We start from the raw sequence: 13557 nt of genomic DNA, 5'->3' as shown, positions 1-13557 counted from the left end.
AACACTTCCTCGCATTTAAACTGGATTTCTAACTCATTATTTCTATGGTTTTCTTTGATTGATAATTTTTCGGTGATTTATTTAGGACGAAATTAAAACTGCTGTTTTTTTAAGTTTCGGCCTACTGAGCTTCAGCCATCTTCAGAAAAACTGTATTTAAAATAGATAGAAAGTAATAATTTTTTTTGAAAATATTGAAAAATTTATTACTTTCTATCTATTTTATATACAGTTTTTCTGAAGATGGCTGAAGGCCGAAACGTAAAAAAACAGCAGTTTTAATTTCGTCCTAAATAAATCACCGAAAAATTATCAATCAAAGAAAACCATAGAAAAGTGCGGTGATCAAAACCAAACAACAACTCATTGTTTCTGCGGCCTGCTTCAGTTAATTCTTGCGGAATGCTTCAAAAAAAGGTTATTAGGAGACATTAAAGAGACAGAATGCCTCAAAACTGCAAGAATAATCCCTATTTTAAAGTCTGGTGATCAACTCGATGTAAATAATTACCGACCCATTACAACCTTAAGCATTTTAAGCTAAATTTTCGAGAAGCTTTTGATAAGCAGAATTAGCAGCTTTTTAAGTGAAAACAACGTTTTTCACCGTTTACAATACGGTTTCAAATCAGGATCCAGCATGCTTACAGCTATCTGCGAGCTGATGGATTCTGTACATCGAGAAATAGACACGAAAAAAATTGCAGGCGGTCTTTTTCTTGACCTTAAAAAAGCCTTTGACGCTTCAAACCACGATATATTGATGAACAAACCTGAGTGCTATGGCATAAGAGGCTTAATCAACGACTTAATACGCAGCAATTTTTCAAATAGAAAGTAATTTGTCTGCTTAGGAGAAGGAAAGATCTCCCTAGAAAAGCTGGAGGTTGGTGTTCCGCAAGGCAGCAATATCGGACCCTTACTCTTCTTACTTTACATAAACGATCTCAGTAAGTTGCCGTTACACGGTACACCTCGCCTGTTTGCAGATGACACAGCTCTCTTTTATCCCGCAAACTGTTCCAATATCATTATCAACCATATGGAAGAAGGTTTAAGAGTTCTTAATAGTTATTTTTCCGCCAACCTCCTGACCCTGAATCTTGCTAAAACAAAGTACATGATTTTTCACTCTCCTCGGAAAAAAAAAATCGAACCACACAACGATCCCAAACTATCTACTACAATAATTGAAAAGGTAACACACTTCAAGTACTTGGGAATAACTCTAGACGAAACTTTTTCTTGGCGCTTCCACATTAATCAATTTCAAAAACAAATATCACCATTTAGCGGTATTTTATGGAGAGTAAAAGCATTTGTTCCACGTCATGTTTAACTAAAATTCTATTTTGCCTTTATACACTCCCGTCTATATTATTTGATAGCGGTTTGGGGTAGAGCACCATTGTCTCTCCTCTCCCGTTTACAAACTCTCCAGAATCGTTGCATTAAAACAATCTATAATCTTGCCCGTCTTTATCCAACCAATTTACTTTATTCCGATAGATCTCATAACATATTACCTCTCTATAAACTGTGCGATTTGCAATAATATTTTTTACGTTCTCAGTCGTAGATGGCAGCACTATCTTGCTGTTAATCGGAAATGAGACCCATTTTTGATTATTCGGAATTAATTAAGGTGTGCTGTATGATTTTGATCTAGAAATAAGTACATGGTACCACGTGAACCTTTTGGATACTCTAAGATCACTAATTCAAATAATTAGAATTGCATCGAGGTCGCTTAGACCGGTAATCTGAATAACGTTGTACATTCCTATGAAGAGTGATGGACCAGATGGCTATTGGTATTATTGGTATAATTTGCAATCGAATCGGAAGTTGAGCGGAAACTTCAGCGGTAGTATATTCTGGTGCTGGTAGGTTTTTGAAAACCCAGAAAAGCTTTCTTCAGCATGATCTCCAACAAAACTGTGAAGGAAAACTAACTCAAAATTATGGGTTTAAATACACCCGAAAAGTCAATATTGAGATTTCAATTGGTGTAAACTGCAAGGTAGAGCTGCCATCTACGACTTGAAACTAAAAAAAGTGTGATTTACTGAAAAAAAATTCAAATTTTTTGATTTCCAACCTGTTTTGTTTTATTCAAAACTAACCCACCATCATATCACTTTATGTTAATAAAGAAATTAAGCAGTTTGATAAAGTATTATAATTCAAATGCCAAATTACTTAGACCTGGAGCAAAAATTTATTTAAAACCTCTTTTAGAACCTTTGAAATATGAGAAAACGCCAAAAAATGCAGTTATCTATTCAAAAAGTTCGTAGAAGCATTTCTTATTTCCTAAAATTTACTTTGTAAAAGTGCATAACTTTGTCAAAGAAAATTTTAAGATGATTTTTATAGAAAACATAAGTGGCACTATTCTTATTTCGCACCTTTTTTTTTTCATATTTTTGGTCCTCAACGCCAATTGTTTAATCCAAAATATAGTAAACTTATGCTTGATTTCTCCGTTGAATAGTTTAAAACAAACTATAGAAGAAAATTAGGATGGATTTCAATTATTCCATATTTTTACAAACAAAACTCATAGTGGTACTTTTTCGCTCACTGTATTTAAAATACGCGATTTTTGCTTATAATTACTTTTTATTGACGCTCCCTGAAAGCGCGAACGAAGACAACTCCGTGGGGTTTCGTATCTCCAGATATTTTTCATTTCCCCTGTGTTAACTGAGACATTTAATTTTTTAGAATGTATAGTTCCTTTGAATAATTCTACTGAATCAAAGCAATCGAAATATTATTTTTCATTCAACCACGGTACCACCACAGACAAACAGACGGGACACTCTGTTCCCGGTTTTCGCAAACCGGTTCAAGATTTTTCGAAGCTAGGCAAATGTCGCCACCAGCCACACCAACAGTTTTCATGGTCAGTGGTTGTTTTGTATCAATCCTACGAAATCTTATTTTGATAGCGAATTAAAAATCACACATACGATAAGTACCTAGAGTGATTCTAAATCCAGACACGACTTAATTTATGTTCAATTATTTTAAGACTTTTGCGATGTTCTCAATAATGCTGTGCAAAATTATTCCTAATGCCAATTGCTTAAGCCACACGCTCACCTGTTTAGAGATAATGTAGCACGAAAATTGATTCGAACCCATAACGATTGGCTTTAAATTTCACGGTCAACGGCACACACGTATGTACTTAGCTTAGATCAGATTTGAGAAAAGCCAAATACCTACACTTCACAGATCCACAAATCATCTGATCCAGTCAATCCTTACGTATTTTTGATTCAGTGGAAGGAGCTAACTGTATGTTATTTTGATAACTCGTCCACCGAACCACATTGTGCGAGAGAGGGATAAATATTCACGGTTCAGTGCCCTTTTTCGGTGCCATAAATCATCAACCTGAGCTGGACAAACAAGCTGCTCTCCTGTGAGGGTACCAAGTTTTGAAATGTAACTTTATTTTTGTACCACCAATCTACCACCAAAGTAGCGAGCTTGGAGTCAGGGAACCGTAAAATTTACTATATATCATACAATTACGAATCGTCTGCTAACGTCTAGTCGTTCAGTTTCAGATCAACAGCCAGCAAGCAGCAGCTCCAAAAAGCCGCCCAAAATTTGCACCAGCCAGAGAAAAAAAAATAAAATTCGACGTGGGCCCAAAAATGCAACTAAATCGAGGCTTGATAGTGGCCCCGAAAAGTCGTAAGCGGTGATTTTTTTCGGTTTTTTTTTTTTGGATCGGCTCCAAAAAAACAGAGCTGGAAAGTAAACTAACAAACTCTAAGTGCCAATCTGCGGGCGAAATTATCATAATGCGGTCACTTGATAACGGCTATCCTAAGTTTAGCCGCTTCTTCTTGAGCGATAATCATCATCATCATCATCAACGGCTTGCAGTCGGAAGTTGTTCGGGTGAAGATTTTCGCTTACAGCTTACACCCGATGACTTGGGCCTCATTTGTAGGCGTCCATTGACTGGAACGATTTCGACCTGGCCGTTATTAGTGCTGCGATAATGATTGGCGCGTGTCAAAAAAATGCGAAAAAAAATCGCTCTTCTGGAACGAATTTTGAGAAAACCTTTGCCAAAACTGCGGGCGCGGTTCGCGATCACACATTTTCGACCGATTCCTTGCTCATCAATGAGGCTGTAGATCTGAAGCTTAATCTGTGAAATGTAAGAAATAGAGGGAAAAAATCGATATAAAAGTGCTCAATGTGATACCTGAATCGTACAAAGAAAAAAAAATCAAAAAATCAATTGATGAATGCGCGCGTGTTATCGTGGGTGATTCCGCTTATTGAAGAAGCAGCAGCAAAGTTGAAGTGAACGTGAATGTGTGTTAGGTTCTAATTAAAAATCAAATCATGCTCAGTTTAATACGCACGTTGGTGCTATCGGTAATTCCATTGCTAAGCTCATCGATTTGCCTGGTCGACTGTAAATATCACAACGCGGCAAGTAATTCTAGCGGCGGCAACGCTCTGCATTCCAGCGGAATACAACAAACTCATGGCGCATCCTTGAACGGTGCCATCACACCACCACCGCCGCCAGAAGCACCATCGAAGGACCCCCCAGAAAACCGTCTGTTGCACTTCAACTCATCGGAAATTGACATTTCCGTTTGGTGGGCCAGCCAAAGTTCCCTGATACCTAAAAATGTCCCCATCGGCAAGCGAAGCAGCAACAACCCGGGAGGCACCCGCAAAAACCATACAATCAAATTTGCCATTCTGTTGCCGGAAAAGCCCTGCGGTGAGCGGGACATCCGAGTGCTTTCGACGGTGCGACCGGTCATTGACATGGCCAAGAATTTCGTGACCGGCCCCGACGGGTTCCTACCGAATGTGGAAATCCTAATCGACTATCGGAATACCCTGTGCTCATCCACTTACGGACCCATCGGGGCATTCGAGATTATTCTCAATGGGAGGCCAGGTAACGTAAATTGACTGACTGGTCAAAGTTTGATAACTTGGACCGGCGTGAAGCGTTCCTCGCCCAGAAACGATGCGATTTTTTCTATACGGTTGATGATGGTTCTTTATCTAATTTTCCGAAACAAATTCTCGGAGCTCTTGAAGTGCGGTGATTGAAAATTTAAATAACTACCTTTAATAGTTTTGTCTTGGGAATGATAAATAATCCCAAATTGGCATCAACTGTTAAAGTTGAGAGAAGCGCCAAAACTAGTAAACCCTCGAAAACATACCGTAAAACGGGGTAATTTTGATCACTGGGGTATCTTTGACCAACAATAAATTTTTGCACATTATCATCAATAACTCAGTCTATAGTTTGAATTTTGAAAACTGTTTTCTACGAAGTTTGATTTGTATTTTTTTTTCTGTTAGTGAAAAAGTAATTTCAAAATCTTAAAATATCTACTTTTTCCGAGGCTTGCAAACAAACAGCTCTCCTGATGAAACCAAAAAGCATTTAGGGTAAGTGAGCCTTAATTTGGCATGCTCCTTATCTTGGCATGCCAAAATGCATTTTGGTAATTTATATGTCAAACATATGTCTAAAAATATAAAATAAATCAAACATAAAAGAAAATCGCATTTGTCTACATTCTGCATAGCATTTGTCCGCAATTGAATCCAAATAACTGCGTAATCATTTTTTTTCACATGACAAACTGGAAGTAAAATTACGATTTTCGCAGAAAATCTGAAATGAACCTACCTTGCTAGTGCATCTGCCATCTTCGGATCGATTTTAAAAACACACTTCCCAATGAAAAAATCACTAAAAAATACCGTTGATTACAGCAAAACGTGGCAAAAAATGTAAAATTATAACCTATTCCAAACAAATTACATATTTGATCTAAAATTAAAGAAAACAGAAACATTTTTTTCGCCTAATCTTGGCATGAAATTCCACTAATTGAGGTTTGTATGTATGTGTGAGAACGAAATCAGCAGGCAGACGGTAGCCAGCAGCCGATAGCCGAATCGTCGGCCGTTAGTGCACAGTGGTCTGGAAATTTGAAAGCCGGTCGAAAGTTAAAAGAATGATTTTAATAACTTAAAAATACCATAAATGTATTTTGGATTATAATCAATTTATTTGTCTCTCAAGCGTATTTGGATCTTAGTTGGAATTATAATGCTACAAGTTTAGCTGCCTTTTTCTTTGGTAAATTTCTAGAACTTTTCCTCTCAACAAATTTACTTCTGAGCACGAAATCAACCGGATCCGGATCCGAATCGATATCTTGGATCTCAACCTTGAAGTTACTTTATCCATACCCAAAAAAAATCTACATTTGAAAAAAAGGTTCAACGTATTTTGATTTAATTTCATTTGTGCTGGAGATGAACATTGGCTGCATATGTGTCGCTTTGAAAGGAATGGTTACAAAGTTCAAATTGTGACATTCTAAATATTATGTTTATTAAAAAAAGTAATTACATTACAATGTTGAAAAACTATGTTATTAAGAGCTAAATTTTATTATTTTCAATTTCATGTGAATTCAAAAATAATATTTGACCAAGATTGTTTTATATTATGGATCACTGTGCATCAGCAGAGGTGACGACGTTTGTTTCCCGTAGGAAAGGAATATGCGAAGGAAGCGCTGCCGAGTTTGGGTGATGATTTTGCATGAGTGCGAGTGGGATGCAGCTTGACTTTCACCCAGCTTTTAAATTTGCTGTTCGCTTCCATTGACTATAGTTCCCAAACGAACGAGTGAGATGCAATCTATTTCTATCAGCCTGGCTGGAGTGAGCGATAGTTTGTATTGTTTTGCTATCCGGGTGTACGCAAACGATTGCTAGAAAATTCCTAAGGGCGACATTTTAAATATGTATGATTCAAAAAATCGTTCGCTTACTTGAGTTTCAGCTTTAGCTTGCTTCTTGCCTCGGTCATAATGGTTTTTAAAATGTCTCTCCTTCTTTTATGGGAGTGGAATAAAAAAATATGAACATTCACTATCGTAAAAAATTGAACAAACGATTTGTTTTCTCGGTTAATAAACATATTTATGTTAACCAATGCAATATTTTGGAACCTTTTTGTTCTAGATCGTCATTCTGATAAAAGAAATTTTAAACACACCAAAAACTGAAACAAACAAGTGAAACTTTTTTACGTAAGATTATAATTCTGCACGCAAATATCAATTCTAAAAATTGATTGACAGTTTGTACTTTCGACTTTTTTAAAACAACACAGAACATGGTTGTGCTTCCTTCCAGGATATCATCAACGAAATCGTGGGGGCTGTTGTTGTATTAGTGAGGAAAATTTCTTCTAGAGGCGGCCAATTTAAGGAACTCATAAAGGGCCACAATTCGGAACGGGGGCCACAATAAGGAGCATTTCAATCAATAGTTTGATTAGATTTATCTCAAATTATCCACCGCTTTAAAGCAAGGACATATTTTTACTACATTTCAGGCTAGTAAGCAACCATATTTGTCGAAGGACTTTTGAAGGTACATATTACAGGAAGACTACAACCATGGGAAATATAGTCAACCATACCTTAGGGGCCAAGTTCGGGTACATTCACCCTAGAAGCAAACGGGTTGTTGAATGTGAAAGAACTACTTTTTTGGTTTGTATATGTAGTGCTTTTTAATTGTCTTTTACAGATAAATTTTTGATATTTAAAAAATAAGAACATTTTCCAAGAGTAAGCCCGTATTGGACAAATGGATAGAACCCATATCAAATGGTTAACTTTGAAGAAAAAGTGAAAATGGAAATAGTGGGTGGGCCTAGAAGAATGTGTTAAGGCTGGGATGAGCAACCAGCGGCCCGCGGGCCGCATGCGGCCATCGTGACATGTTTGTGCGGCCCACGAAGCTAATCTCAAATAAAATTAATTTCACGACTTTTTCTAGATTGTTAATTATTATAAAATAGCAGTCCTTACTAAACCAAAAAAAAAGAATTATTAAAAACTTGATATGCACGTCATTTGTTTGCAGTTACATTTGCCCCATTATCATCCAGATTGTTGACATTTTTGTAGGATTTAAGTTTTTAATTGATTTCTTTAAAAAGAATAGGTGCAATATTATTTATTGAAAAAACGTAATAAAGGAGTAAAATTAAGGTTGCCTGATATTTTTCAGCACGTACCCGAGCCGGACAAATCCCAGCAGTTTTATGTACAAACCTGGCATAACCGGGCATTTGATTTCAAAACTGACGACCAAAATCCGGGCAGTATCCGAGTAAAATTTGTCAAATCCCAGGAAAAAAAAATCAAGAAAAAAAACCTTAAGTTAAAAAATTATATTTTTATTCTTAACTAATGACGGAAATAAGGGAAGTTTTATAATAAAGAGTGGGTGAACGAAGTTTGTAACGAATACACAGGCAAAAAGCATTTTTGGTGCTTATATTTTAATAAATGATTTTGTAAGATTTTGGCGTCCTGAATACAAAACATATCACAGATTTCGTCCATCACTTCTAGTTTCTGTGATATGGCGTGTGGAAGTTTTCAAATTGATCAGTTTTGGGTAAAATCGATCTTTCATACATAACTGATAAACTAAGTTTGCCAGATTGCCCGGTTTTATCCGGGTTTGCCAGGATATTTGATGCAAAATTTCGAGAAAGTCCAGTCCGGCCCGGTTGCTCGGATATCGTGAAAAAAGTCCGGATATTGTCCGGATTTTTTCACCATTTTCACAAAGAAACCAAAAAAAAATCAAAGTTTTTGAGTAAGTTTCAGCAAAATCGATAAACGGTATGGAAATTTTCAACAGTTGTTTCAAATAATTTCGCTGATTTACTTTTATAAACCTTTAAATATTTAAGTGTTCCAAAAAGTTTTTGGAAGTCTGCAATTACAGTAAAACAATATTAATTTCAAATTTTTTGCATTTTTTCTGTGCTTTTTTATATATTAACACCTAAATTTTGCCCGGTTTTTGCCCGGTTATTGGATTTGAAAAATTGAAATCCATGCCCGGGTTTTGCCAGGTTTTTTTGAAAAAATGCCCGGAATTGCTAGGCCCGGATGGGAGTGGAAAAAATTCTGGCAACCTTATGATAAACCAATTAACCCACATGAAAACCAAAAGCTGATTTTCAATCAAGTGCCAAGATATTCTTGTATCAAAGATACAAAGCCTTAATAAAATTGAACTCTACAATACATAGAAATTCCAAAAAAAATGAGATTACTACTTTATCTGACATCATTAACGTGAATTATTGAAAATTGGATATTCAATATTTTAATTTATTCAACATCTTTGTTGAAGACTGCGAAATAATTTGACTCACTGTTTTGAAAATATAAAAGATGATTTAATTCAGTTTAACTTTTCTATAAAAGTTTGCCAAATGTTATTTGGCTTAAATTTAAAACAAATTATGCACCCAAAATTCAGCCTCTGTGCCAATGGCGTGTAGTCAATTTCATAGCATCATTGGTACAAGAAGATAACGCGACCGGCACTGATTCGATTTGCGCTCACCGGCATTAGACTCCCAGCCAGGCTTGTAATTGGTCACCATCGTTTGAATTTTTCCGGAGACAACCACCACACATCGTTCGTGACAATCGTGGAGAGCGCAATCGTTTGATCGGAGAGCAAAAAAATGTCTAACGAAATTTTGATCTTTTTTGTGGTTAGTCGTTTGACTGTCATCCCTCATGCGTAGATAATCGAGATAATCATTCCACATTGTTCGACCAACACATCCAAACATCACCCGGCGCTGCAGAGTGACGCATTTTTTTTTTCAACAGGAGGGAGTGAATAGAAAAGATTGCATTTGCTTATTGAATCAGTAAGTTCTGCTGCGTGAAAGAGATAAGCGATGTGGTAAACTGTCGGGAATGATGGTCGTTTGACCATCAAATTATCCCTCTCGTGTACCAAGACACGAAATTACGTTCGACAATCACACAAAGAAGAATGAATGTCGTTTCGTTTGATGGTAGTCGACTGTTCGGCAAGTTTTCGGTCGCATTCGTTTGATGGCACGAACAATGATACTGATAAATGCAGGCTGTGCGACTGTCAGAGAAAATGTCGATGGTTTACAAGTCTGCTCCCAGCGCAACCGAATTGCGTATGTCTGAATGAAACAAAATAAAAACGTTTTCGCGTCCCTCCCCATCGCATCAGAAGCCGAAGAAGGATGGAAATAAATACCGGCCAACACCAGGCAGCCAGCGAACCGAGTACTGTGCGTGTGAATGTAGCAAAAGCAACAACAAAACATCCTTCTAATTCAATCCCTTCAATCAACCGGCAAACAACATCGGCCCAGCTGTGCGTGTGTATGCAGTAAAAGCAACAAAAAAAACATTGCTGTATGTAGCAAAAGCAACAACAAAAACATTCCTTCAATTCATCGGCAAACAACACCGGCCAAGCTGCCCGGCTTTAGCAGCTGTGTATATGTAGCGTGTGTATTAGACTAGTTCACTTTTCGGCTTTTTTCGCTGATCACAACGCCACTTACAGGGTTTGATCCTCATTCATTTTCAAGTATTCTGGCCAAATTTGAGCTCATTTGAGTAAGTTTCCAGCGTGCGCTAGAAGTTTTATTGAAAAAAGTCCATTTTTCTGGAAAATTTTCGTAGATGTGTTCTAGCAAACTGTTGTTAATAGAAAATGATAATTTTATAGTGCTCGGTGATTGGTATGACAAGCATTCTTATGGACCTGTTTTAGATAATTGACTAAATCAAACCGAAAAAAATTAAAAATTCATAAGCTACCAACTTTTACCGAAAATTTACTTACAAGTTGAGAGCTTAAAATCAGTAGTAAATAGAAAAAAAATATTTTCGATATAAACTTTTCATAAAAAGATAGCCTTATTTATAACCTTTAATTTGATGTATAACACTTAATGATCGCAAGAGTGCTAGCAAAGTTATTAAAATATCTATGTAACAAATTTGATTTGATAAAATATTTTTCATTCAAGTTTGCTTCACACCAACTTGTGCACAAGAAAGAATATTTTATTCAATCAAGTACCCCATGACGGGGCCAGGAGTTAAAAAAAAGCGCGCGCTTTGATCAAGTTGTAAGCAAGTCCTCTTAATGCCACGTTTTGCAGGTTGCATGATGCTAAAACTTGAATGGAGACAACATTATGATTCAAAGAATGTGATGTGAATGTTTGAATATCTTTGCTTGTACTGTTGCGATAATTAAGTGTTATACATCAAATTAAAGGTTATAAATAAGGCTATCTTTTTATGAAAAGTTTATACCGAAAATATTTGTTTTCTATTTACTACTGATTTTAAGCTCTCAACTTGTAAGTGAATTTTCTGTAAAAGTTGGTAGTTTATGAATTTTTAAATTTTTTCGGTTTGATTTAGTCAATTATCTAAAACAGGTCCATACGAATGCTTGTCATACCAATCACCGAGCACTATAAAATTATCATTTTATATTAACAACAGCTTGCTAGAACACATCTACGAAAATTTTCCAGAAAAATGGACTTTTTTCAATAAAACTTCTAGCGCACGCTGGAAACTTACTCAAATGAGCTCAAATTCGGCCAGAGTTCTTGAAAATGAATGAGGATCAAACCCTGTAAGTGGCGTTGTGATCAGCGAAAAAATCCGAAAAGTGAACTAGTCTAGTGTGTATGTAATAGCAGGCAGTAAGCAAAGCACAGTTCTCATTCAATGGGTTTCCCGTTCCTTCACTCCCGTTCCCTTTCCCGTTTCCATCTTAAGACAAAGGAATGCATTGAAAGGAGGCCAAACGCCGGGAAGCCGCCGTTGTACGTTTTTTGTGATTGATCGGTAACAGAAAGCCTATGACAAATATACCTCGTCCTGCATGAAGCTCGAATAGTACACTGGTTAGAATGTCGGACTGGCAAGACGATACAATTGGTGATGTGAGTTCGATTCTCACTACAGCGCTGTGGTTTTAATTTTTATTTTCTTGTTTCTGGGATGAATTATCCAATAGGAAGGCAATCCCATAAAATGTTTTTCTTGTTTCGCTTGAATGTAGTGGTCATCATTTTGGTTGGGAGCCGAGTCCTTATGCCAGTTACGGTTTTTCAAACATACCGTCTTCGGCACAGTGCACATTTCAGCGCATTATCGGCACAGAGATTTGCTAAATAGGCATTGGATTTTTGCAACCTCTTCTCTGGGTGTGCAAGTACGTACATGAATTTGTTTTATTTATCCTTTTCCAGTTTTGTATTTGTCATAAATTTGTCGTTATAATAAATTACGTAAAGCTCTGCATTCTATTAGTATTAGGAGCCGTTCACATACCACGTGGACAACTTAGGGGGGGGGGGGGGGGGGGAGGGGGTATGGAAATGTCCACGCTTGTCCACGGAGAGGGGGGTAGGGGTTTGGGTCATGTCCACATGGACATACTTACTTTCAAAATATTTTCTAAAGGTGCATAAATATTAAGATGTTTAAATAAAAATCTTAAAATGGCACACCTTTCCAGTTTAAGTTTAAACAATAAGTAGCTACTTGAAAGCAAGTAATAAACATGATAATTGAGAAATTTAAATTTTTTAATTTTTTTTATATCAGGAAATTGTTATTTGGTTTTACAAAATCAGCAATTTCTATAACAAAAACGCAAAAAGAAATGTTTTCTAGCTGTCAAATTAAAGGTATTTAAAATAAAAACTTTTTCAACTCTGTCCACGTGGACATCCGGGGAGGGGGGTAGGGGTTTGTCAAATGTCCACGCTTGTCCACGGAGGGGGAGGAGGGGGTCAAAAATCTCATTTTTCTGTCCACGTGGTATCTGAACGGCCCCTTACCTAAATTTTATTTGATTGCGGCCCGCCAAAGAATTTCAAATTAAAAGTGGCCCGTGGCTTGAAAAGGTTGCTCACCCCTGTGTTAAGGTAAAATTTCATTTGAATTTTTTAACTCAAACGGCATTGTTATAATTTTGCCCCAAAATATATGTAACATAATAGTATTAAATATTTTCATAAATATTTTTAAAAGAAAACGTTAAAAAGCTAGATATAATTGATAAACTTGGCTTTGTGAATATTATGAAGGTGTTTTGTTTCCTTTTTGATCGAGAAAACTCGTTAAAACCGTCAGAATAGAGACTGATCAATGTAAGCCCAAAGCATCAAATGCAAAACAGAGACGAAATTGATTTTTAAACAAATTTAAAGTGGTCTAATAAATTTCTGCAACCATGTATTACGTTCATTGGAGTCCAGTACTGATTTTAAAAATATCAAACATGCCACATTCCCCCTAACAGAAAAAATATTCGAAAAATATTGAAAAAAATGATCAATATTACCCCGCATCACCCCGGATTCAACAACAAAAATGGGTTTAGACAGAATTTGGACAAAAATGTACTTTTTGATAAATGCTTACAATTTTTGTACCCTAAAACATGGCGCGCGCTAACTGCTTTCAGGATGCCAAGGCATTTGGAGCTTATTTTTAACAGTTTTGGCTTCACGGAGGGTGGAGAAAGGGCTATTTTTTTCAATGTGACGCAAAGAAATTTAGAGTGTTTCTGTATTTACAACGCGTTCTATAGATATATTGAGACGAAAATTCG

General features: G+C 36.5%; 1 protein-coding gene across 3 annotated transcripts in view; it reads left to right on the top strand.

The window, feature by feature from the left end:
* LOC129757006 (atrial natriuretic peptide receptor 1) overlaps positions 1-13557 on the top strand; it is a 278572-nt gene that overhangs the window by 119773 nt on the left and 145242 nt on the right. For 2 of the 3 annotated variants that reach the window (XM_055754094.1, XM_055754093.1), the window contains exon 2: positions 3579-4954. The exons of the other annotated variant lie outside the window; for it this stretch is intronic. In XM_055754094.1, the coding sequence (XP_055610069.1) occupies positions 4381-4954 (574 nt within the window). In that variant the 5' untranslated portion in view covers positions 3579-4380. The remainder of the gene's footprint in view (positions 1-3578; positions 4955-13557) is intronic. 3 annotated transcript variants of the gene reach the window in all.

This window comes from Uranotaenia lowii, chromosome 3 (genome assembly GCF_029784155.1).
Source record: "Uranotaenia lowii strain MFRU-FL chromosome 3, ASM2978415v1, whole genome shotgun sequence".
Classification (NCBI taxonomy): Eukaryota; Metazoa; Arthropoda; class Insecta; order Diptera; family Culicidae; genus Uranotaenia; species Uranotaenia lowii.
This window is presented reverse-complemented; position numbering and strand designations above follow the sequence as displayed.